Source organism: Camelus dromedarius, chromosome 1, assembly GCF_036321535.1.
Source record: "Camelus dromedarius isolate mCamDro1 chromosome 1, mCamDro1.pat, whole genome shotgun sequence".
NCBI classification, from domain to species: domain Eukaryota; kingdom Metazoa; phylum Chordata; class Mammalia; order Artiodactyla; family Camelidae; genus Camelus; species Camelus dromedarius.
Genome location: NC_087436.1, coordinates 122,018,666 through 122,043,255, shown reverse-complemented (window position 1 = coordinate 122,043,255; position 24,590 = coordinate 122,018,666). Strand labels below are relative to the sequence as shown.

At 55.2% G+C, this 24,590-nt stretch overlaps 1 protein-coding gene across 3 annotated transcripts in view; it reads right to left on the bottom strand.

The window, feature by feature from the left end:
- Positions 1-482: 482 nt before the first annotated feature.
- ZFYVE28 (zinc finger FYVE-type containing 28) overlaps positions 483-24,590 on the bottom strand; it is an 87,426-nt gene continuing 63,318 nt past the window's right edge. For 2 of the 3 annotated variants that reach the window (XM_031438805.2, XM_064488736.1), the window contains exons 9-13: positions 7,420-7,553; positions 6,086-6,202; positions 4,619-4,723; positions 2,308-2,411; positions 483-1,726 (exon numbers count right to left, since the gene is read on the bottom strand). In XM_031438805.2, coding sequence (XP_031294665.2) covers positions 1,595-1,726; positions 2,308-2,411; positions 4,619-4,723; positions 6,086-6,202; positions 7,420-7,553 — 592 coding nt within the window. In that variant the 3' untranslated portion in view covers positions 483-1,594. Of the gene's footprint in view, positions 1,727-2,307; positions 2,412-3,622; positions 4,724-6,085; positions 6,203-7,419; positions 7,554-24,590 lie in introns of all 3 variants that reach the window. The other variant, XR_010382171.1, reaches the window with a different exon arrangement.

The window sequence follows — 24,590 nt, the reverse complement described above, 5'->3', positions numbered from 1 at the left end:
CGTCGCCTTGGCGACCCTCGGGTTTGGTCTGCCTTCCTGCATGCTGTTCAGGGCACTCCAGCGGGCAGCCCCTGGAGCGTGGGGGTGTAGACCAGGACCACTAGGGTGGGGAGGCCCTGAGGTGGAGTGTCCAAGAGCACTGTCCACCCCAACACATGCACTGGCCAGGGGTCTGAGCTAAAGAACATGAGACCAGGAGCTGGGCAGGGTGGGCAGGCAGTGGGGAGACTGTCGCAGGTTGTGGGGTGCAGTGGGGGGAGGGGTGGGGTCCAGGTGACCACCCTTCTCCTGGGGGCTGGTGGGGAGCCAAGTCCTGCCCTTTGACTGTCCCAAGAGTCCGGAAGCCCCCAGCTTCCTAGAGGAGAATGCACTTTAGTAACAGCCCCATCACGTCCCAGACTGAAAAAAAGGAGTCCACCTGTAGTTCACACAAGAAATAAAAGCGTCTGCAATCCTTAAATAGATTTATGGAAATGGTTTTGAATTACAGCATTTAGAAAATAAAAATAATCTCAATACATAATATACCCTCTGTTATATACTTTTCTTCCCCCACAGAAGCCTTTTTTGTTCATGTGTATTCCGCTGTTCAACAGTCGTTGGATTTTATCCTATAAAAGAAGCAGTAGGTGTGTCATCTCTCTAAAAATAAAACTGCAATCATCATTGCAATGTGAAGCCTGAGATTTAAGCCTGAGGAGGTGTCCGTGCTGGGGCCCGGGGCCACTCTGGAATCTGAGGGGGTGGGCCAGGGCCCCCGGGGGTGCGGAGGGAAGGGGGTAGTGGCAGCCAAGTGGGCAACGTCCAGTGGTCCTCAGCCACCCAGTGAGTCCTTGCTTCAGATGCTGGGAAACCTCTGCCCGCCTCCTGACCCTCCCCGTCAGCTGGTGGGCCAGGGCGGACAGACGGTGGGGCACACCTGCTTGCCCAGAGGACCACTGGGTTGGCTTCTGCATTTTCCCTGTTTGAGAAGAAATGAGACTCGTGTTGTTTAGACAAGGTCCTGAGGGGAATGGGGTGGGGAGAATTGGGTGGGGGACTATGGGCTCAGGGCCCTGGGGACAGCATGGACAGCCTGGTCTTTCTGGTCTGGTTAGCACACAGGGAAGCCCTGCGGAGCACTGAGGCCAGGTCCCTCTCCCCGGGTGTCCACCAGCTGCCCCAGATTTAGCCCCAGGTTCTGAGGCTGCTTGGAACTCAGACACTAACCCCACTTCCCCCATCAAGAGCAGGCCTTCTGCTGTGGCTGAGGCTCGAGGCAGCAGTGCAGGGGGGCCGGGGCAGAGGGGCAGGCAGGAGACGAGCCCACAGCTGCCCAGGCGCCTGGCCCCCCCATGTCCCCCGTTGCTGAATCTGCCCTCCTGTCGGGCCCTGCAGCTGGCCTGGGTCCCCACGGGCGGGGAGGCACTGGACGTTCCGGAAGTCTGGGAGGCCTGCAGCCCTGCAGCGGCGGCGGCAGCAGCTGGGTGAGATGCAGTGGCAGCCCTCCTGTGCCCAGCGGCCTGGACGGGGGAGGCGGGAGCGCGGGCCCTCGGTGCCTCCTTCCTGGAGTCCTTCTGGGCCCTTGTGGGTTTGAGGGGCACCTGGCGCCGTGTCATATGCCCGCCTTGTCGCTGTAGAAGGGCGTGACGTGGAACATGTAGCAGTGCGTGCACACGCGGACCGGCTTCACCTGCCCGTAGCGGGGCAGGGGCGCGGAGTGCGAGGAGCAGCGGGAGCAGAAGATCTGGAAGGCAGGGGCGGCGGCAGGGACGGTGAGCTGGGGGGAGTCCTCACCCTTCCTGACCTGGGCCTCTTAGGGACAGACGGTGCAGCCAGGACAGCATCGGAGCCCTGGGCACCCCAGCCTAGCTGCACATTCCTCCCACGCAGACCAGGGAGAGCTTGAGTGGGTGGGGGTCTTGAAGCTCCCCCTGTGGGACTGGAGCCTTCAGGAAAGCCTGGAACAGGTCTTGGCCCCAGGAGGCCAGGCCGGTGGAGTGGGCCTCAGCTCCACACCAAGGCTCCTGCAGGCCTCTATTCAGACCCTCCTTCCCCTCCTCATCCCCAGCTCTCATGTGGCCGGTACTGGGCACTGCACCATCGGACCCAGTGAGCTGAGCGCCTGGAGCCCACGCCCTGTGCCAAGTTAGAGCAGAGCCTGGGGCTCAGGGTGTCTGTACAAGTACCCCAGAGGCCTTGCCAGCCTCCCAATACATTGGTCCTGACTTCCAGACCTGTGCACTGAGTCTGGATGGTCCCTGGGGATGCCTGCAGCTACAGGACCTGGTGCTGTGGGACAACCTCCGGCCACTGCGTCCCACCTACCTTCCCGCAGCTGCGACAGTGGTGCTTCCTGCGGATGACCGTGAAGGGGGCTTTGCATGCGGTGCAGAAACCACAGGCCTCATCCGGGACCCACTCAGGCGGGTCTGTGACAGAAGAGTGGGGGACATGTCAGCCAGAAGGAGCTGTGCTGTGGCGGCAGTGGGGGCCAGTGGGCTGGGGTGGGTCGGAGGCTGGCAGGTGTGCAGGAGCCTCTGTGGGGTGAGCCCAGGAGACCCTCACCCCCTCAGTCCTTCCCAAGACTTGTTACTGGCTACGGTTTCAGGAAACTAATGATGTCGCATGGACAGGTCAGTCTTTGCAGCTGTTGGCCGTGCCGTCAATCAGACCTCAGCTGCAGCCCGCACCTCACCCCAGGGCCAGGGCATGGGCAGAGTGTGTGCACAGGGGTAACCCTCTCCCAAGCCTCTCCCTGACAGCAGCCAGCCCAGCAGGGCCCTTGGGCAAAGGTGGGGGCTAAGAAAGGATGCCATCAGCCCCCTCTGTTGACCCCTCAATCAATGCTCTGTTGACCCAGGTGCCCCTGCAGCTCAGCCCACCCCAGCTCCAGGGCAGCTCTGAGGTTCTTGGTGGGGGTTGGGGCAGGGGTGGGCACTAAGGGCCCAGGTAAATGCCCTGCCCCTCCCGACACCTGAGTAGCCCAGGCAGGGCACGTGGGGGCGTCCTTGGGGAATTTGCTCTGGATTTCAGGGGCTTGTTGTCACTGGGAGAAGCCAGCTTGCTCTGACAGACATGAGGTGTCCACCATGCACCAGCCCCGAGGCCAGCACCATACCCTCAGGGGTATCAGACACCTCGGATGGCTCCCTTGGGCCTCAGCATGAGCCCAGGGTTCTCCTGGCCACCCTCTCCCAGTGGGGCTCAGCAAGGCCACCCACCCATTGGGGCCCCTCGCCTCCCTCTCGCCCTCCTCCTCACCCACCTGCTCCAGAGGAGCTGCCCCTCCCCCACCTGCCTGCCCAGGGCCCCCCACCAGAACCCTCCCCCAGCTCTCCAGGCTCCTTTCTACACCCCCTACCACAGGGAGATTGAGTCTCATGCTTGCCACCCCCGTATAAAGTCCTCAGCTGGCCCCAGTGATGCCCTGGATGGCACTGGTCAGCCCCTGGGGCCGCACAGGGTTGGGAGGCAAGACCCTTGCCTAAGGAGGATAGTGAGGGTCCTGAGGGCTTCCTGGGCCTGGCACCCACTTTGATTGAGGCTGGCCCCCCCCCCCAGGAGCCAAGTCCAGGCAGGGGCTGGACAGGCAGCCCACAGAGGGGACATGGCCCTGGCCGTGGGCTGGGCCCCTCCAGACCTTGCAGCTCATCCTTCCATGCCTCCTCGAGCAGGGGTTCCAAGTTCCTGACAGGCTCTTTATAGCATCATGTCCAGTTTCCTCAGATGGTGGAGAAGCCTGAGGCTCAGGGCACGGAGGAAGCAGGGAGGCTGGTCACCCTCAGAGGATCCTGACAAAGGCAGCCTCACTGCACAGCCAGGTGCCAGGCAGCAGGAGGGAGGCCCTGTGCCAGGACCAGCGGGCGAGCCCAGCCCACCAGGCACACGGAGCACTGTGACCTCTGGCCTATCACGCAGTCAGCTCAGCCTCCTTCTTGGCTCCGGTCACACTGGACACCTGCTCAGGGCTATCTGCCATCGCCCGTCTCAGAGCCTCGCCCAGGCCTCCAGCCCCTTCAAAGCCTTGAGCCACACCCTCCCCACAGATGTGCTGCCCTCAACCCACCCTGGATGCTCCTCTGCTGACTGTCAAGCCACCGGGCCTCCAGCCGGCTGACCTCCAGGCTGATGGGGGACAAGGTCCCCTGCTCCCACCCAGCTAGAGTTCCCTGTAGTGAAGCCCCCACGACTCCTGCAGGAGGCTCCCCAGGCTGCCACATGGGGCCTTTCCTGTGGTGCAGGGGTGCAGGCAAGTACTAGGGGTGAGGTGTGTGCCTGTGCCCTGGGACCAGCCACCTCCAGCTGCAGCCAGAGGCCTGGACACTGGCATCTCCTTGCTCTGCACACCCTCCCTCGGGCCCCCAGGCTGAGATGTTCAATAATGGGCCTGAGGTTTGTGGGGGTGGCTAAGAGGGCTGTGCCCACCCTGGGAGCTGAGTAAGAGATGCTGGAGTAAGAGGCTGCCTCCCCCTGAGAAGCCACATGCCTAGATGGCCTCTGGGGAGAGGCCTCGCTGGTGGAGCGCTGCCTGCGTGCAGCCTCCGTCAGGGCAGAGAGGTAGAAACATCCAGACAGGGCCCCTGCTCTCTGATCAGCCCGCAGCGCATTGGGTCCCTGCCCCCAGCCCTTCACGCACCTTCCAAGTCCCCGTCTCGGGTCTTGGCTGCAAGTTCGGAGGATGACAGGGTCTCCTGGCACAGGGCGCAATCCTCCAAGGCTGCGCTCCGCAGGGTCTGGGTGACTGGAAGAAAGAGGGTGGCCGCTGGGGTCAGTGGGCTACCACCCGTCCCTGGTAGGCGCACGTGGGTGCTGCCAGCAGGGGGCAGCACCCCCACACCCGGAGTCCTGCACAGGGAGTAAGAGTGAGTCACCGCAGGCCTTGCCCCCCGCCCCACAAGCTGGGTGCTGACCCTGGCAGGGGCCTTTCCATCTGAGTGCCCTCAGGTGAGTAGCTGGTCCTCCCCGTGGGCCCCTAGCCCCGGGGCCCCTCCACTGTCTGTGATCAGGTGCCCCTGGACCATGACCCCCAGGGCAGGCAGGGGACAAGGCCTGACCCTGGCTCCGGGGCCCACCCTCCTTGCTTGCAGAGGCAGTCCACAGCCCCGCCCTTTCTGAGCTGTGCCCAGAATTCCCTGGCAGATGGGAGCAGTGTGGCCTGGTGGTATGGACACTGGGAGGCAGACCTGGGTTGGCTCACAGGACAGATTGCTCCTCCTCTCTGTGGGCAAGGACGTGCCCTCCAGGCTGTGGGGTGGACTCCAGGGCTAGCTGGCTGCCCTGAATTCCCAGATGTTCCTGAACAGAAGCCCCTGTGATGAGGCTTGGCCAGAGCAAGAGCCTCAGTCCGGTGGGGGGGGGGAGGCAAGCAAGGATCAGTCCCCCTCCCCTCACTGGGACCCGCCACAGCCTTCCAGGGAGCTAGGGGCCAAGTTCCCTGTGCCTTCTCCTCCCCTGCCCTGACCCCTGCTCCCTTGCCAGGGAACTCCATCCTGTACGTGTGCATGTGGGGGCACGCCTGCGTGTATGAGCCTGTGTGCACGCATGTGTGTGCGAGGTGTGAAGACATGGACGAGAGCACCCTTGTGTGCCTGTGCTGTGTTGAGCGTGTGTAAGCATGTGAGGCAGGTCACAGACAGCCACGCCCCCTGGAGCGGTGGAGCCACGTCCCCTCCCTGACTCTGGGCTGGCCTCTGGCTGCTTTGACAGATGGAATTCAGTGGAAGTGACACTATGCCTCTTCTGGGTCTCGTCTCCAAGAGGAAGGGTACCCTGCCTCCTGGCCTGTCACCCCTAAAAAGCAGGCGACCTTGCTGGGGCAGGTGCAGAGGGGAGGAGCAGGTGGGGCACACACAAGTCGTGTGGGGTTGTGACCGCCTGCAAAGCTGCGGGGTGGGGCCACTTCTCCAGGCAGGGGCCCTCTCGGGGTGCCCAGGGCCCGGAACGTGCAGCAGACAGGCCAGCACTGCTGGTGGTGGCCGTTTGTGCTGTGGCCCGTCATATAAAAGCGGGAGGACCGAGCAGGGGCCATATCTGCCCCGGGCTAGGAGCGCGGGCTTCCGCAGGCCCCGCCTCCTGTCAGAGCCTGTCCCCAGCTTGCACTCACCCTTCTTTAACTTTTCCTTGTCATCTGTTTCCGGCTTGGTGGCCATGACCTGGAAGAGGGTCTTGAGAATACTCCTCAGGTCGCTGGCATAGTTGGTCTGCAGCTGGTCGGCCACCCCTAGGGGGAGGGCCAAGGTGGGGGTCAGGTGCTGCTGGCTGGTGAAACCCCACCAGGGCTCACGGTCCAAGACCAATGTGTACCCAGATGAGCAGGGACAGGGAGAGGCCTATCCGCAGGGTCACAGCCACAACCATTAAGCGGCCCTGGCCCCTTACTGAGCCCCTCACTGTGCCCACCCCGATGGCAGCCCTTCGCCTCACGGCCACCCAGCATCTAGCTGTGCCCTGCGCCCCGCAAACACTGGGCCCCAAGTAACCTTTGACTGCAGGGCCCCCACGGGGTTCCATGTGGCTGGGGAGCAGAAGGTGGATCCTGTCCAGACACAGGGCCCAGCGCCTGGCTCCTCTGCCCATCCCCAAGCCTCCACCCAGCAGGACAACGCTCCCCCCAACCCCGCCTGCAGAGCTTTCCTTCGTCCCTCAGCAGGTGAACTCAGCCCTTCTCAGTGGAAAGCAATGCTAGCCCTTCAGGGAGTGAATTGGCTGTGATCCACAGCAAAGCAAGGGGGTAGCTGTGCACATCCCACCAGAATACGGATGCCCTGTGGCCACCTCAGCGACACCCCCACCCCGGGATTAAGACCCTGACCCTGCAGTGTCTGCCAGTTCACGGGCTGCCCCGCGGCTGCCCCTTGCCCTGTCCGTCCACCCGCAGGCCCAGGGCACCGAGGAAACGCTGGCCCGCAGGACGAGCACTGTCTGAGTCTGAGCGCCAGCCCTGGAGGCCGGGAAGGGCGTGCGGAGCCCAGGGAGGGGGCTTCACGGCACAGCGGTTATACTTCCGAACCATGTGACCGCCGCAGTTCTTTAAAACTCATGAAACTGAAGGAAAACGTTTAAAAGACACCTTTTGTGCTCACTCCCCTCTCCAAATTACCCTGGGAGACTAAACAGTCATCTTCCCCTTCACCCTCCTCTGCTCACTGTCCCAGAGAAGAAAGGAAACACGGTCAGTCAGGATGTGCAACGACATCTGAGCCACAAATTGAACAGAACCAGCCTGGGGGCAGCTGAGGGGCCGCCCGTAGCCGGGGGAGCCTGATGCAGGACGCCCTCCTCTTTCCCGGGCACCGGGCCCATCGCAGGGCTCACACAGCGCCGGCACCACCGGGGCCCCCACATCACTGGGGGGCCCCCTGCCCCCGGCAGCAGCTGTTCTGCTAAAGCACAGCCCCCATGTGTCCCCAGGCCCCGCCCCAGGCCCAGACGTGGCACCTGAAATGCAGACAAACAGGCGGTGGATCAGGTCGTGGCTGCCGTGGAACCTGGACCGGATCTTCTCTCTCGTGGCTGCGGGGGCTACCTCTGGTCCCGTCTTGTCTGAGGAGCAGGAACCAGCTGTGGGGCTGCTGCACACAGAGGGAGACATGGGGGCTTGGGGTGGGGGCGGTGAGTGAAGGCAAACTCTCTGCTAACGCCCAGGAGTGCTCTGGGCTTCACTCCATGTGCCGACTTCCCGGCAAGAGCCCATACCCGCTGCAGCGGGCTGCCGCCCCCCCAAGAGTGCTCACAGGGCCTGTGCAAGCGTGCCCTTGTTTGGAATAGGGCTCTTTGCAGCTGTAGCCAAGGTAAGGTAAGGGTGCGGAGGCCATCTGGGACGCCTTGGCAGCGGCCCTAACCTAATGGCAGGTGTCTCTACACCAGTTCACAGGGGAGCTGAGGGGGCTAAGGAGCCACAACACACGAGCCAGAGGACGCCTGGAGCCACCAGAAGCTGGAAGGAACCTCCCCGGGAGCCTCCGGAGGGGGCGTGGCCCCATCAGATTTCAGACTTGTGGCCACACACTTCCCTTCCACTTCCCGGTGGTCTCTCCGTGGGAGTTCTCAGCTCCTTGGGCCGAAGTCGTACCGCAGTCAAGCCTGTACTGAGTTAGGGTGTCCAGCTGCCCCCCTCCCAGCTCCGGGAGGGGGGTGTCTGCCGACCCTCTGGCTCTCAGATTATTTACCTCTGTCTTCCTGTCATTTTTGTCCTACATTCTGGGAAATTTCTTCCTCCCCCCCCACCCCAATTTTCCCCTTGACATTTTTGCTACCAGTGTGTGTTTGGTTTTTTTTGCTAGGGGAGGTAATTACGTTTATTTCTTTATTTAGTCTTAGAGGAGGTACTGGGGATTGAACCCAGGATCTCATGCTAAGCATGCACTCTAATTGAGCTATACCCTCCCTGCTCCTACCAGGCATTTAATTTTCTGTTCTCTCTGTTGTTTCATGGATGTGAAATCTTTTATCTATTTAGAAACATTCATTACAATTTTTTTTAAAGTTGCCTTCGCTGGCCTGCGCAGTCCGTTCTCCCTTTTCTGGTCTGTTTCATGCCAGACCCACACCTCGAATGCACAGGATCCCTATTTTCCAGGGAGGCACTGAAAGGCCGCCTGGTGTGACAGGTGGAGCAGCGGCCACCCTCACGTTGCTGGTGGGCGTGTAAACTGGTGCAGTGACTTTGCAGAGTTGCTTCAGCACCGTCTGAGTGCAGCCAAGGGGCTGTGGCCAGTACACACCCAAGACTCTGCCCTTGTGCATCTGCAGACATGACAGAATCCTCTGGGCAGCTCCGGAAGTTCCAGCAAAAACCCACTAGCGAGGGAGGAGGAGCAACTGTGATTTCCTCTCACCACGGCCGGCCTGATCCAGGCGGGCGAGCAGCCCTGGCCCCTCGTGGACATAAAGGACCCCCACACTGTGTGCCTCCCCTGGCACCACAGAGAAGCATGCACAGCTGCCTAATGTCTTACTTAGGGGCACGTCCCTCGGGATAAAACTACCAGGAAGCTTATGGTGTGACGTGCTTGAGGATTCAGTGCAGAGTGGGTGGGGCAGGAAGGCACCCCAGATGGGCTTCGGGGGTTCCCATCCCTCTGTCGAGTGCGGGTGCGTGACTGTGTGTTTTATCGGCACATTTCAATGACTTGGACATTCCTTTACAAGTGTTTAATGTTTCACTGGAGAACAGAGGGGCGCTGGGAGGCTGGCAGGGAGGCTGGGCTCACTGCTGCACTGGCACCCTTGTGATCTCCACTTCTCCGCTCCCAGACCGCCAGTTCCAGAGACTAAGCCCCCAGGGCGGGGGGTGGGCCTGGCTGCCCCTATCCTGGGACCTGAGTAAGGAAAGGCGACAGAACTTCATTGTCCAGGGGGTCAACTTCCATCAGTACCCCAGTCTCAGTCCACAGCCTCACCTACAAGATTTGAAAGCAGGGACCCAAACAAACTCTTACAAACTTCACAGCAGCATTATTCATAACAGCCCAAAGGTAGAAACAACCTAAGTGCTCATCAACAGATGAGCAGATCAATAAAATGTAGTCCAGCCACACAATGGAATATTCTTCTGCTTTAAAAAGGAAGGACATTCTGACACCTGCTACCACATGGATGAACCTTGAGGACATTATACTCAGTGAAGTAAGTCGGTCCCCAAAGGACAAATACTGTGTTATCCCCCTTGTATGAGGTCCCCAGGGGAGTCAAAGTCACAGAAGCAGAGAGTAGAATGGTGGCTGCCAGGGGCTGGAGGAGGGCGAGTCAAGAGTTACTGTTTAATGGGGACAGAGTTTCAGTTTGGGACGACAAAACAGTTCTGGGAACAGACAGTGGCGATAGGTATACAACATGGTGAATGTGCATAATGCCACTGTACCCTTAAATAGGGTTAAAATAATAAATTTTATATTACATATATTTTGCCAAAATTCAAAACTGGAAAAAAAGATTTAGGGCAGGGGAGAGCAGAGGAAAAGAAATGGAAGAGGCCCAAGCGGCAAGGAGAGCGGATGGGTTAGGCTTCAATACAGCAGGTGAAGAGCAAATACATGCTAAAAGCCATTAATGACACACTTCTAAAAGTTGAACTTTCTGGCATAGAGACTACACATCAGTAAAGTTGTTACTGTTAAAGACTCAGTTGTATTAAGATACAGTGCAGTAAACAAACTAAAAACGAAATTGAGAAACAATCCTATTTGTAATAGCATCAAAAAAGATTTAAAATATTTGGAGGGGGAGGGTGTAGCTCAGTGGTAGAGCACATGCTTAGCATGCACAAGGTCCTGGGTTCAATCCCCAGTTCCTGCTCTAAAAATAAATAAACCTAAATACCCCTTCCAAAAAAAGATTTAAATTATCTGGAATAAATTTAACAAAAAAAGTGCAAGAGTTATACACCGAAAACTACAAAATGCCATTGAAATAAAATAAAGAAGACCTAAATAAAAGCAGAGACATCCTATGTTCATGCACTGGAGGAATTTAATATTGTTGCCATGGCAACACTCCCTAAATGGTCAACAGGCTCAATGCAACCCATATTAAAATGTCAGCTGCCTCTTTTTTCCATGCAGAAGTTGACAAGCTGATCCTAAAATTCATACTTTAATGCAAGGACTCAGGACAGCCAAAACACTTTGAAAAATAATAAAACAAAACTGGAGGACTCACACCCATGATTTGAAATGTAATGTGAAACTACAGCAACCAAGCCTGTGTGGCGCTGGCACAGGAGACGTGACAATGGGATGGAACTGCAAGTGCAGAGACAAACCCGTGCATTTACGGGCCGCTGACTTTCACAGAGAGTGCCCAGACGTTCAATAAGGAAAGGACAGTCTTTTCAAAAAACGGTGCTGGGTTGGAGAAAAGACAGTCTCTTCAATAAACGGGGCTGGGAAAACTGGACAGCTACATGTAAAGAATGAAATTAGAGCATTCTCTAACACCATATGTAAAAATAAACTCAGAATGGATCAAAGACCTAAATGTAAGACCGGAAACCATAAAACTGCTAGAGGAAAACATAGGTAGAACACTTTTTGACATAAATCATTATGATATTTTTTTGGATCTGTTTCCTAAGGCAAAGGAAACAAAAGCAAAAACCCCAACGGTACCTCATTAAACTTAAAAGCCTTTGCACAGCAAAGGAAACCATCAACAGAATGAAAAGACAACCTACTGAACAGGAGGAAATAGTTGCAAATGACATGACTGGGAAGGGTTAATATCCAAGATATATAAACAGCTCATACAACTCAACATCAAAAAATTAAACAACTGGATTAAAAACTGGGCAGAAGACGTGAACAGACAATTTTCCAAAGAAGACATACAGATGGCCAACAGGCACATGAAAAGACGCTCAACGTTGCTAACAATCAGAGAAATGCACATCAAAACCACGATGAGCTATCACTTCCCACCTGTCAGAATGGCTATTATCAAAAAGGCCACAAATAACAAACAATGGTGAGGCTGTGGAGAAAAGGGAGCCCTCCTACACTGTTGGTGGGAATGTAAATCGGTGCAGTCAGTGTGGAAAACAGTATGGAGGGTCCTCAAAATACTAAAAATAGAAATACCATATGATCCAGCAATCCCACCCCTGGGTATATATCCAAAGAAAACAAAAACTCTAATCTGGAAAGACACATGCACCCCAGTGTTCACAGCAGCACTATTTACAATAGCCAAAACATAGAAGCAACCTGAGTGTCCATCAACAGATGGCTGGATAAAGAAGATGATACACACACACACACGTGTGCACGCACGTGCACTGGAATATTACTCAGCCATGAAAAAGAATGAAAATTTGTCATTTGCAGCAACATGGATCAATGTAGAGGGCATTGTTTAGTGAAATAAGTCAGACAGAGAAAGACAAATACTGTATATTATCACTTATATATAGAATCTAAAAAACAAAATGAATGAATATAATCAAACAGAAATAGACTCAGATACAGAGAACAAACTAGTGGTTACCAGTGGGGAGAGGAAGGGGGTAGGGGACTAAGAGGTACAAACTATAAAATAAACAAGCTATAAGATATACTGTACAGCACAGGGAACGTAGTTAGTATTTTATAATAACTTTAGTAGAGTGTGTGCTTAGCATACACAAGGTCCTGGGTTCAATCCCCAGTACCTCCATCAAAAGTAAATAAGTAAACCTAATTAACTCCCCCACAAAAAGATTTAAAAAAAGAAATATAATAACTTTATTTTTAAAACTCTTCTGTTTTTAAATTTATTTTTATTTTATTTTTAAAATTTTATTGGGGGGAGGTAATTAGGTTTATTGATTTATATTTGGAGGACGTACTGGGGATTGAACCCAGGACCTTGTGCATGCTAGGCATGCACTCTACCACTAAGCTATACCCTCCCCCTATAATAACTTTAAATGGAGTATAATCCATAAAAATACTGAATCACTATGTTGTAATCTGAAACTAGCATAATATCGTAAATCAATACATTTCAATAGAAAAAGTCTATGAAGTGGCTCTGGGAAAACTGCATTTCCACATACAAAAGAATGAGGTGAGACTTCACCTTACACCATACACAAAAATAACCTCAAAAGAGATCAAAGACCTGTGTGAAAGAGATAAAACTCTAAAATTCTTAGAAAAGAAACATACATCTTTGTGGGCTTGGATTAGGCAATAGTTTGTTCGATGCAGCTTCAAAAACACAGCAACCAAAGACAGATATCTTGTTCAGAAGTTCCTCACACAGTGTGACCCAGCAATTCCAATCCAAGGTGTTTACCCAGGAGAACTGAAACATACATTCATACAAAAATTAAACTTAAAAACTTCCGTGCTTCAAAAGATACTATCAAGAAAGTGAAAAGATGACCCACAGAAGGGGTATCTGTCAAGGGTATAGTATCTGATGGATAGAAAGAACTCTTACAAGTGAACAATAAAAAGATAAATAACCCAACTAAAGGACGGGCAAAGGATGTGAAAAGATGTTTTCCCAAAAAGACACACAAATGGCCAGTAAACACACGAAAAGATGCTCAGCATCATCAGTCATTTGGGAAACGGAAATTAAAATGACCATGTGATATTTTAAACCCATTACAATGACTATAATAATTTAAAAAGAAAACAGAAAACAACAAGTGTGGGTGAAGATATGGATGAGAATCTCCAATGTCACGGGCACCCCCGAAAACTGTTTGGCAGCTCCTCGTGCAGGGTGACCCGGCAACTGCACCTCGAGGTCCCTACCTAAGAGAATTGAAGCACATTCACACAAAACATCGTACGTGGATGTTCCTACTTACTAGCCAAAAAGATGGAACAACCCAAATGTCCGTCAGCTGACGGATGGATAAACAAAACGTGGTCTGGCCACAGAGCGGAATTAATTTTTAGCCATAGAAAGGAGTGCAGCACTGCTGGGCACTACAACATGAGGCGGAATAACAGAAGCCAGTCACAAAGGTCACATCGCATATGATTTTCTTCCTTTCAAAAGTCTGGAATAGGCAAATCCACAGAGACAGAAAGCAGATTAATGGTGGCATGGTTGCCAGTCGCTGAAGGGAAGAGACAATGAACTGGGGTTTCTTTACGGGTGATGAAAAAGTTCTGAGGTTAGGTAGTGGTGACAGGTGCACAACTCTGTGAATATACTGAAAACCACTGAATTGTACACTTTAAAAAGAATAAAAGAATGTTTTTCTTGTAATATCTAGCAAACTCAAGAAATAGCTCAAGCTAAATGCCCATCAAGAGTGGGTTGATTCAGTAAATTATCACAGTCATATGGTTGCCACTTTGTAGGATAGATAGTGATGCTGGAAATGCTGAAATATGAAATAGGTAGCGTGTGAAAAGTTAGAGACATCATATACACACAAATGAGACACTGGGAAATGCAGGCAAGGCAGAGCGCTGACGTGACACCGATCTGAGCAGCAGGGCGATGGCTGTGCGTCTTTTCCAGAGCCCCCCACGGCCACGTGCGACTGGTGTGCTCAGAGCCACTGTTACGCTGGGGGAGGAAGGGCTGCAGCCTGCCTGTGGCTCGGGCCTGTTTCTAAGAGGAGGCAGAAGGCAGCCTGGGAAGGCTTCAGCCCTGCAGCCCCAGCCCCTCAGGTAAAGCCCCGGAGGCAGAAGCCTTTCTGGACGGTGTGCCGCTGTGGGGAAGGGCCCTGACTTCAGTGGAGCCTGGAGAGCTGTGAAGCCAGAGCTTCTGATGGTGCTGCAGAAGAGTGAGCTCTTCTAGCGGGCTAAGCCCCAGGCCGGCCCACAGGAGGTGGGGGGCCAAAGGGAGGACTACTGTCCCAGCCCCAGGCCCTCACCTGCGGCACTGCAGAGCAGGTGTGTGTGTGTGTTTGTGTATGTCTGTGTCTGTGTCTATGTGTGTGTTTCTATGTGTTTGTGTCTGTGGGTGTCTGTATGCGTTTGTGTATGTCTGTGTCTGTGTGTGTGTATCTGTGTATGTGTGTGTGTGTCTCCGTGTGTGTCTGTGTTTGTGTGTGTGTCTGTGTGCGTGTCTGTGTGTTTGTGTGTCTATATGTGTGTGTATGTCTGTGTGTTTGTGTGTGTGTCTATGTGTGTTTGTGTGTCTATGTGTGTGTGTATGTCTGTGTGTTTGTGTGCATGTGTGTGTGCGTGTGTGTTGGTGGGGTAGGGTACGGATGGAAAAAGAGCCAAAAGCTCCATAAAAAAACTGGTCCAGGGCAGGAAAACCAATAAGGTGCTTCCCCCAGGCCGACCCCAGGGAACAAGAGAGCAGGAAACTGCAGTGGGCCTGTCCGGTTCAGCCCGGTCTCCCGGACTGCATGGAGCCCCAGCAACACTGCCCAGGGCCACCGTTTTGGAAGGTGCTGATCCTCCATGGGCAGCTGCTGGACAGGCAGGGTGGGGACATGGAAGAGGGTCCCAGGGATGAATCAGACCCTGTGTGTGTCCCCCAAGAGCCCAGCCTAGCGGGAGAGCCACACACATTAACAAGACAGAACTGAGAAGCTGGCTGATGCCCAGCGGGTCTGTGGCCGTGGTGAGGGCAAGAGCAGTGAGGGTGAGACGTGGCTGGAACCTGGGATGCAGAGCGAAAGAGAGCGTGAGAGACTGAGGCCGAAGGAGTGAGGGGCACCCTCCTGCCAAGGGCTCCCCATGCCTCACAGAGGAGTCAGACACACCCACCCAGTCACTCAGCGTTAAACCTGCCTGGTCACCTGGGTGTTGAAAACTCCAGCACCTTCTGTGACTGATGCCCAGCTCTGCTTCCCGCCACTCTCACAGAAGGCAGCACAAGTTCCCTGTAACGACTCCACTTGGGTTTGAATTACTAGGAAGTGCCATTTTTCTAGTATTGAGTCCAGTGCAATTCTAAACGGTTCTATCAATACCGAAGGTTTTGTCCAGCTTGTGTCTTTGGTCATGGTCAAAGTCAGGGCACGGCACTGCAGCAAACTTTCCAAAGAGCACTTCTCCAAAGGCACATGTGGACAAGTGTCTGATTCCACTGTCAGAGTAGGAAAAAAATGGCCTTTTGACAGAAAAAAGGCACTTTGTCTTCTTGAACTTCTAGGGGTCAGTGAAAGAGATAACCTGGAAAAACTAATAGCATTGCAAGGTGCTTCTTACATAGGTATATCCATGAGCCTTTGAAACCCTTTGTAAAGGCCTAATTAGGGGAAAACAAGGAGTACCACGAGAAGCTGATGGGCTCCAGAGGCCCAGGGTAAGTATGCTTGGATGTGAGAGTTTGGGCATTTGCACAACCACATAGCAATTCTAGTGAGCCAGCCTGGGCCCTGCTAGCTGCTCCTTGCAAAAGACATCCACCCATCCATCCATCCATCCACCCATCCACCTATCTATCCATCTGTCCATCCATCTACCTTTCCAGCCAATAAGCTGTCTATCCATCCACCCATCCATTCTACCATGACAAGGATTTAACAGGGAGGCATGTATGTACTGATATAGGTTGAATTGTGTCCCCCCAAATTCATGTTGAAGTGCTAACCCCTAGGACCTCAGAATGTGGCCTTATTTGGAAATAGGGTCATTGCAGGTGTAATTAGTTAAGATGAGTCATAACTAATGACCCTAAGTCCAAAGTGATTGGTGTCCTTCTACAAACGGGAAATTTAGACCCAAACAAGCAAAGAAGGGGAATGACATGTGAAGATGAAGACAGAGATCAGGGTGATGCACCTGTAAGCTGAGGATGGCCATCCACCACCAGAGTGAGGGACAGGCCTGAGACAGAGGCTCCCTCACAGCCTCAGAAGGAACCAGCCCTGCTGACACCTTCTGGCCTCCAGAACTGAGACAATTTCTGTGGTTTGCCTCCTCCCCGACCCCAGTTTGTAGTACTTTGTTACAGGAGCCCTAACACACACGAGATGGCATGAGTCTGACAGCCAGGCTGCCAGGGGGTCTCAGCACAAGACACTTTGGGCAGCAAATATGCTAATTTCTTATGAACAGACCAGGTCTTCCTGCTTCCTTGCCCCTCCAGCCATTGCCAAGGCTTTCTTCTCGTGGTTTTAATGAATGACACCATGTCCCAGGGAAGACCGCCTCTCCTCCAGTGGGAGGAGCGCAGCGGGAGGCAGGGAGGGGAAACCCCACTCCCCGATGGGTCGCTCACATGAGTCCCCACCCCGGCAGCCAGCTCAGGCGCCCAGAGGGGACAGGGCGAGGGGACTGGGACCAGGAGGGCAGGCATGACCAGGAAATGACCTGCTAGTAATCTCAGCCTTCCTCCTGGTGGTGACGCGGGACCAAGCTTCAGCACTGGGCCCTGGGCAGGGTCTCACTCCCCTCAGCTCCACAGGCAGGGGCCTGGGGTCCCCCCCGGCCCCACCCGCTAAAACTCCCATGCGATGTGAGTTTGAGGGGGGGGTGACTGTACGTGTGTGAGTGGGCGGGTGCACATGTGCAGGTGCGTGTGGGTGTGTGTTTGCATGTGAGAGTATGTCAGAGAGTGCGTGTCTGTGCACGCCTGTGTGAGCACACACCCAGCGCGGTGGTGACGCCCCCTCCCCCCCGAGAGCGTCTACACAGACCGCAGGTGCCAGAGAGTAAACACTTCTCCCCCAAAGGCCGGAGCGGAGACGACGGGGCACAAAAGGGCAGCCCAGTGCTACCTCACGCGTGTTTCTGCCCCAACAGGCCCTGCTTTCACCTCCTCTGAGGCCCAGCTCCGACCTCGGGGCACACATTCCAGCCCAGCCTACACATGACCCCGACAGGGCCCAGACCTGGCTCCGCACTGGTTTCCAAGCCCACTTCTAGAACACGCTGTGCTGGAGCTTGTGTTTTCAGAAGGTCTAATTTACTTCCGTATTGTCTGGGCATTCCTTTAAAAATGAATCCTTTCCCTTTTTAGTTTTAAATGAAAAGGCTTTTAAGTGAAATCCCAGGTGTGTCACACGTTAGAGAGGCCGTCGCTGTGGGAAAACAACCCGTCAGGCCGCACCGCCCACTTGCCCAGGAGGAGCCGGGCTGCCAGCCAACTCCTCCCCACAGACAGCGTGGCCTCGCGGGCGCCCATCGTTCTGGGGCGGGGAGGGCAGCCGGGCCTTGTGCCCTAGCTCTGCACCACCTGGGTCCCCCACCAGCCCCCTGAGAGGCCCAGGGAAGGGGCCTGGTCCTCACTGGTAGGTCACCACGACCAGGGGGTGGGGGCCAGGACGGTCAGAGTCACGTACATGGGGTGGGGACGGAGGGGCACACGTGGGCATGGGGACAAGTGAGACATCAGAGGGCACGCACTCAGGCTCCCGTGACCATGGGAACAGCAGCGGTCTCCGTGTGCCACGCTGGCGCACACCGAGGTCACCATCCCTCGAGGGACAGGAGGTGCAGGGGGAGCCGAGTCCTGGCACCACCGCTGACCAGCTGTGTGCCCTTGGGCAGATCGCTCCCTGCCTCCAGCCTCATCATTTTCTTCTCTAAAGTGGGAGTCGTTACACCCACCTAGCAAGAACAAGGGGACATACCTGGCCTGTGACAAATGCACGTGAGCTGCAGTGCTTTCTCGCTGGACCCACTAGGCCAGAGAATCAAGCAGACAGAGCGGTGAGTCCACAGCCCGAGTAACACAGCTTCTTAGCAAGGCACCGTCGCGCCCAGATCCATGCTGCGGGGTCCCGTGGCGCTCATGGTGTGGCCCACCCCTGCCCTCCCCTCCCTGGAGCTCTGCGGCTGCCTGTTCCCACCACGAGGTCAGCAGGACCTCCGGGGCATCCCAGGGAAGCTGGAGGACTGCAGTTTGGTTCCACAGACTGTACGTGAACAGGAGCCTGACAACCAGCTCAGCCGTGCCTCTAGTCGAGCAGCGTCACCACTGCCGTCCCATGAGCTGCAAGCACCCTTCCTGTTTTCCCTTGCCCAATTCTGCCCCAGCCCACAGGCTCCTGACCGGCCCAGGCCCGTCAGGGAATGGTGGGGAGCCAGAGGCAACTATCATGTAATCAGAATCCCACCAACACCTATGCCAGCTGCGGGCAGTCACCGGGCAGCAGGGAGGGCTTCCTGGGGGAGGCAGCACAGCCTGGCAAGAGGTGTGGCCCTCCCTGTCTGTAAGTCCATGAAGACCCCAGCCACCCTGCACACTGGGCCCATGGGCCCTAGGACCCCGCCTCCCGGCACCTGCTGCCTGCAGGGTTCTGACCTGGTTCTGCTGCCCATGACCTCGGTGGGGCCAGGCCTCTCACTGCTCCCCACCCTCGTCTTCCCGCCATCTTGTTGGTGCAGGTTTGTCAACTCCACACATTCCCCGTTGCCTGTCTGTCCCTGGGTGGGCGCATTTCTGGCGACTCTGGCCTCAGGGCCCACTTCCCCACAAGAGCTGCTGGTCCCAGCACCTGAGAAATGCCTGCCTCCCTCTCCAGCCGTGGCCCCAGGGCTGCTCCCAGGAAAACCACCCAGGAGACTGGAAGAGGACCTGGCTCGGACAAGGACATTGAAGTCAGGTGAGCACCTGCTACAGGACTGGGGGTGGGGGGACATGAGGCCCTGAGCTGGGTGCTTGGGGACACAGGGTACCAGCAGCACCTACCCTCGAGGGGCCCTGGGCTAGGGGTGGGGAGGAGAACGTGTTTACTTGCTGTAAAATGGGAAACAGGGTCCTGCGGAGGACACACCGTGGGGTGGGATGGTGGTGCTGGTGTCTGTCTCGTGCTGTGTGGTCTGTAACACAGGGCTACTTACAGCCTCCTCGACAGGCTGGTGGTGCAAGTTGTGAGGCTGGGGTCAGGTAGTGGCCTCAGGGCCACAGGCTCCCACCACTGCCTCCTCCAAGAAGCCAGCCCCAGAAGGTCAGGCACAGGCAGGGCCAACCCCAGGAGTGGCAAGGGCCTAACCTAGGTGGATCTGTGGGCACGCTCGCCAAAGGCCCCACGGTGACCGCCGGGGCTGTGTTCCGGGCACCCAGAAGCCCACGGACTCGGGGATTGGATTTCCTGGGACTCTCCAGTCATCACGGAGATCCAGAGGGAACACACCGCCTGGGACACTTGTAGGGGACAGCCAGGAAGCGGCAGCCAGCCCCTCGTCACCAGGGACACTGCAGAGAGCGGAGGGGCCGAAGAAATTCCGGGAACTCAAGGCTTTCCCAGACAGGGGGGACCACAGCAGACACCCTGCCCAGTGCCGACCACCTCACTGGGCCGCCCTGGCCCCACAGCTGACTGAAGGCTCCACCGGAGCCACACCCCCCGTCCCAGGCCACAGGCTGTGATCAGTGGGGGAAGGGCGTCTGGGCTGGTCCCCCTGGGGTCTGGAGGGAGGGAGAGCTGGCAGCTCCCAGGTCTGTCTCGCCCTGAGTGACCCCACGCCCGGTGACCCCCCCCCAGAGGTGAGTCTGTGAAACAAGGGGCAGCTCCCCCTCCAGGGCTGGTGCCGTGAGACTGGCTGCTGCAGGCCCAGCAGGTGGCCCCCCGCATTGCCACGGCGACCCCTCCACAGGTCCCACGGTTGACCTGGTGGGTCCTGTGTGGCCCTGGCACATCTGCCCTGTCCAGCTCTGTCCACTTACAAGGCTACAACATCGTCACTGACGGCCTGGAGACATCCCTCAAAGCCAGAGAGCTCCAGGGGGCAGGGGCACAGCAGGGCTGGGGAGGGCCCCGAAGCAGCTGCTGACAGCCTGGCTCCTCCAGAATGCCTCACCTCCGCCTCCCAGCTCACTGCCCTCGCCCTGGGTGCTCCCTGGCCCCACACCGCCCCCTCGAGGCCTGGCAAGAACCCGTCCTCCCTCCCCTCAGCCAGGGAGCTGTGCGGGGTGGGGGCCACGGGCTGGCTCCTCCGAGGACACAGCCGGCCCCGGGCCCCGCACGAGGCCCAACATCAGTGGTGGCCCTGGTTACGCTACGGGAACCCAGGCTTCACACTGCGGCTTCTTAGTGCAGGTGCGATGCGAGGGCCCTCCAGACAGTCAGGAGGTGCAGGTGAGCAAGGGCACGCGGTGTGTTTTTCTGAACTCGGGTAGTTGTCACAAGAGCAGAAGGGACCCTTGTCACCATTCTGCTTTGTACCTTATGGACTTTCTGAGCGTTTGCTGCTTTTAAAAGTTCTCTGGGCAGAAGGCTCCACAGCTGACCAGTCAAAGCAGCAGGCGAACTTGGCCAGGACAGGCCCTGGTCCTCCTGCTGCGCACACCCAGCAACGCAGTCACACTTGGCCGTGGCCTCCGTGAGGGCAGGAGCACAAGCTTTGCTTCCGGGAAGTGGCTGTTCAGACAGGCACTCTCCTGGTCCCATGGGGTGGAGGAAAATGACCCCCAGAGGGTGCAGCCTGCGCCCCCCCCCCCACCATCTCCACACGTCCGAGGAGGGGTCAGTGCTTACCCAGCATGCTCCACTCCCGCTCAGAGCCCAGCCCCACCCCCAGACTGTGCAGCCCCGGATGCCCAAAGGAGCAGGGAGTTGGGCAGGAAGTGGACGGACAGGCCCAGGGGGCTACAGCCCTGCTCCAGGACCTGTGGGGAGGAGACATCAAACGGCTGTGCCCTGAGGCTCAGCGCTGCAGGCCTGGACTCTGCTAGCTCCCTTCTCCTGGAGCCGCCCCCAGCGGGTGGCCCCTGCACCACAGATGTCACACCTTCCACACATCGGTTAGGGTCAAGGACATGGACCCTGCTTGAGGGGGGCCAGCCACATCTGGGTCTTGGGTGCTGGGCTGGGAGGTTACCAGCATGTCTTAGTGAGTCCCAGTGGACCCCCTCTGGCTCCCAGGATTTCCTTCTGAGGCCAGCTGCCCTGAGGTCCTTGGCATCCCTCATTTCCTCCCAAACTAGAGCAAGTGCGCACTGCAAAGCATGAGGCGCGAGGGGGGCTCTGGGATGGGACCCCTGGTCCTGCCAGTGCCCCCACATCTGGGGTTGGACAGATGGGAGGGGTCACCCCCAGCCAAGGGGCTCTGAGTCTCTGTTTTGAATCTCTGAAGCAGGGGTGACAATGAAAACACAGCCACGGGACTCAGTGAGGCCGCTTGAGCAGAGCTCCCCATGGGCTTCACCCAAGGCAGCCAGTGGGACTGCACTATGGTGACCTGGTGTGGCAGGGTGGGGGGGTGTCACGGCAGAGAGGGAGGGGCAGTAACCCAGGCAGCAAACAAGGGGAGTGCAGAGAGCATCTGGAAAGCGGGGTGCTGGCAGGGATGAGAGGAGCCATCTGTTGGGGAGGGGCCAGGTCAAGGGCCCAGGGCCCAAGAGACAAAGGGAGCAGGGGGCCCTGCAGAGTTCTGAGCAGAGGACCATGTGCACCCACAGTTTGGTATCACCCTGTGTGAGGATGGACCACGGAAATAAACTCTTCACTCACTGAATAAGACATGGGTAATTGAACAAACATGTATCTAGTAAAGCAACTGAAATTGTAGCTAAAAATCTTTCCATAAAGTAAACTCCGTGGCTTCACTGGTGAGTTCTATTTAAGGCAGAAGTGATACCAATTCTACACAAAATCTTCTGGAAAACTGAAGAAGTGGGAAAGCCCCCCAGCTCGTCGGAGAACCTCAGCGTCACTCTGACACCCGCACCCGGAAAGAGCACTACAGGAAGAGTGCTGCCCAGCACTCCTCACAGTCAGGGGTTAAGTCCTTAACAAAACCTTAGCAAATTAAAGCCAACAGTGTATAAAAAAGGATAATGCCTAATGACCAAGTAAGGCGCATCCCAGAAATTCAAGACTGGCTTCACATTTGAATATCAATCAATGTGATTTATCACATTGACGGACTAAAAAATTTAAACTATGTGACCACTCCGAAAGATACAAAGACACTGAGAAAATCCAGGAAACTGGGAATAGAAGAGAACTTCCTGGACCTGATGAAGGGCATCCATGGAGACCCTACAGCCAACAGGACACTTACAGGGAGATCAGGGACAGGCAAAAGTGTCCTGGGTCCATTCCTTTCTTCAGCATTGTACTGGAGGTCCTCCCCAGCACAAAAGTGCAAGGAAAAGTAAAGACATCTAATTAGAAAGGAGACGTAAAACTGGCTTATTCACAGATGACAACGTCCTCTGTGTAGAAAAGCTGATGAAATCTTCATTAAAACTACCACATCTAAAAAAGGGAGTTCAGCAAAGTTGTAGGAGAAAAGATCAATATACAAAAATTTTAAAAAATCAGTTATATCTCTCTATGTTAGCAATGAACAATCACAAGCTGAAATCACAAACAATACCATTTACAATAGCATCAAAAATATAAAATACTTAGGAATAAATCTGATAAAGATGTGCAAGGTCTCAACAACACAAATTATAAAATTTTGCTGAGAGAAATTAAAGACCTAAATAAATGGAGAAATACGCTGTGTTCATGAATTTGAAGACTCAGTATTATTGAGGTGTTAATTCTTACCGTTAATCTATAGATTAAACACAACTGCAGGCAAAGTAGGCTTTTTTTCCCCTTTAGTAGAAATTGACAACCTGGTTCTAAAATTCATAAAATACAAAGGACCCAGAATAGACAAAACAACTCTGAGAAAGAAGAACAAAGGTGTAGATTTATACGGTACCTAACTTTAAAGCTCCTTATAAAGCTACCACAATCAAGACAATGCGATACTGGTGTCAATACAGACAAACAGATCAATGCAACAGACTAGTGAGTCCAGAAATATATGGCTAACTGATTTCTGACAAAGGAGCAAAGGCAATTCAGTGGGAAAAAGATAGTCTTTTTTCCACAAATGATGCTGGAATAATTGACATCCTTATGCAAAACAAAATAAAACTTTGATCCATACCTCACATCATATACAAATTAACTCACAATGAATCATAGACCTAAATGAAAAACCTAAAACTATAAAACGCCTAGAAGAAAACAGGAAAAACCACTGTAGCTTTAGGTTATGAAAATAATTCTCAGATATGACACTAAAATCACAATCCATGAAAAAAACTGATAAATTGGATTTCATCAAAATTAAGAAATTTTGTTCTTCAAAAGCTACTGTTAGAATGAAAAGACAAGCCACAGACTGGGAGAAAAGACCTCAAATCATAAATGCAGTAACAGTTTTGTACACAGTATAAATAAAGAACTCTCAAAACTAAATAAGGAAACAGCCCAATTAAGAGAAACAGCAAAAGTTCTGAACAGACACTTCACCGAAGAACACAGGCCGACGGCAGATGAGCACATGGAAAGATGGTCAACGTCACGAGCCCTTAAGGAAAGACACATTAAAACTGCAAGGAGCGGGGAGGGTATCGCTCACGTGGAAGAGCACGTGCTTAGCATGCACAGGGTCCCGGGTTCAATCCCCAGGACCACCTCTAAGAGTAAATAAATAATAACGCACAAATAAACCTAATTACCAACCCCCCCCCCAAAACGTCACACCATCAGAACAGCTGAAAAGGCTGCGACGCGCGAGGCTGCGGGAGGCGGGCGCCCTCACACGCTGCAGTCCGCTGTATGGCAGCCCTACTGCGGTCAAGCTGTTTGAAGCAACATAAAAGCAGCAGACGGGCGTCGCCGCTGTGCGCACACCCTCCTGCTGTGATGCCAGCCTTCCTCCCAGACACCCTCCACCCCTGCCCTGCAGAGCTCTCTCGGATCCCCTGCCCCAGCTTCCCCTTCTTCCCCCTCATCCCCTTGGCCCCTGCTGGGCCGGCCACCTGGGGCACACGCCTTGCACTTGGGTCCCAGCGGAGGCGCTCACTAAGGGGGCTGCCCCACACCCACCCAGCCCGCCCTGGCTTCTGCGTCAGGTTTAGCTTCTTCCTGGCATGGCGAGAGGCTGGGGGGAGAGTGGCAAGAGGACTCCAGCAGCCAGGGGTGGGGGAGCAGGGGGCAGTGAGAGATGTCCAGGGCGCGGCGTGGGTGCCAGGCTCGGGGGAGAAGATGGGAACTAGCGTCCTTAAGGCCGGCGCTGGGTGGGGCCGTGAGGGTGGGCTGGGCCGAGGAGAGCAGGGCCAGGAGGGGCCGTCCTGGGTGCTGGGGCCCAGTGTCTGGTCAGCCCGCAGTCACTGCCTCCAACGGGCCAGGCCACAGCTGGGCTGTTCCCACTCTCTGCAGCAGCTCACCTGGCTGTGAGCAAGGATTCCACCTGCTAGGGAGGCCCGGCTACGAGGAGGGCAGCACTCCTCCCAGGACC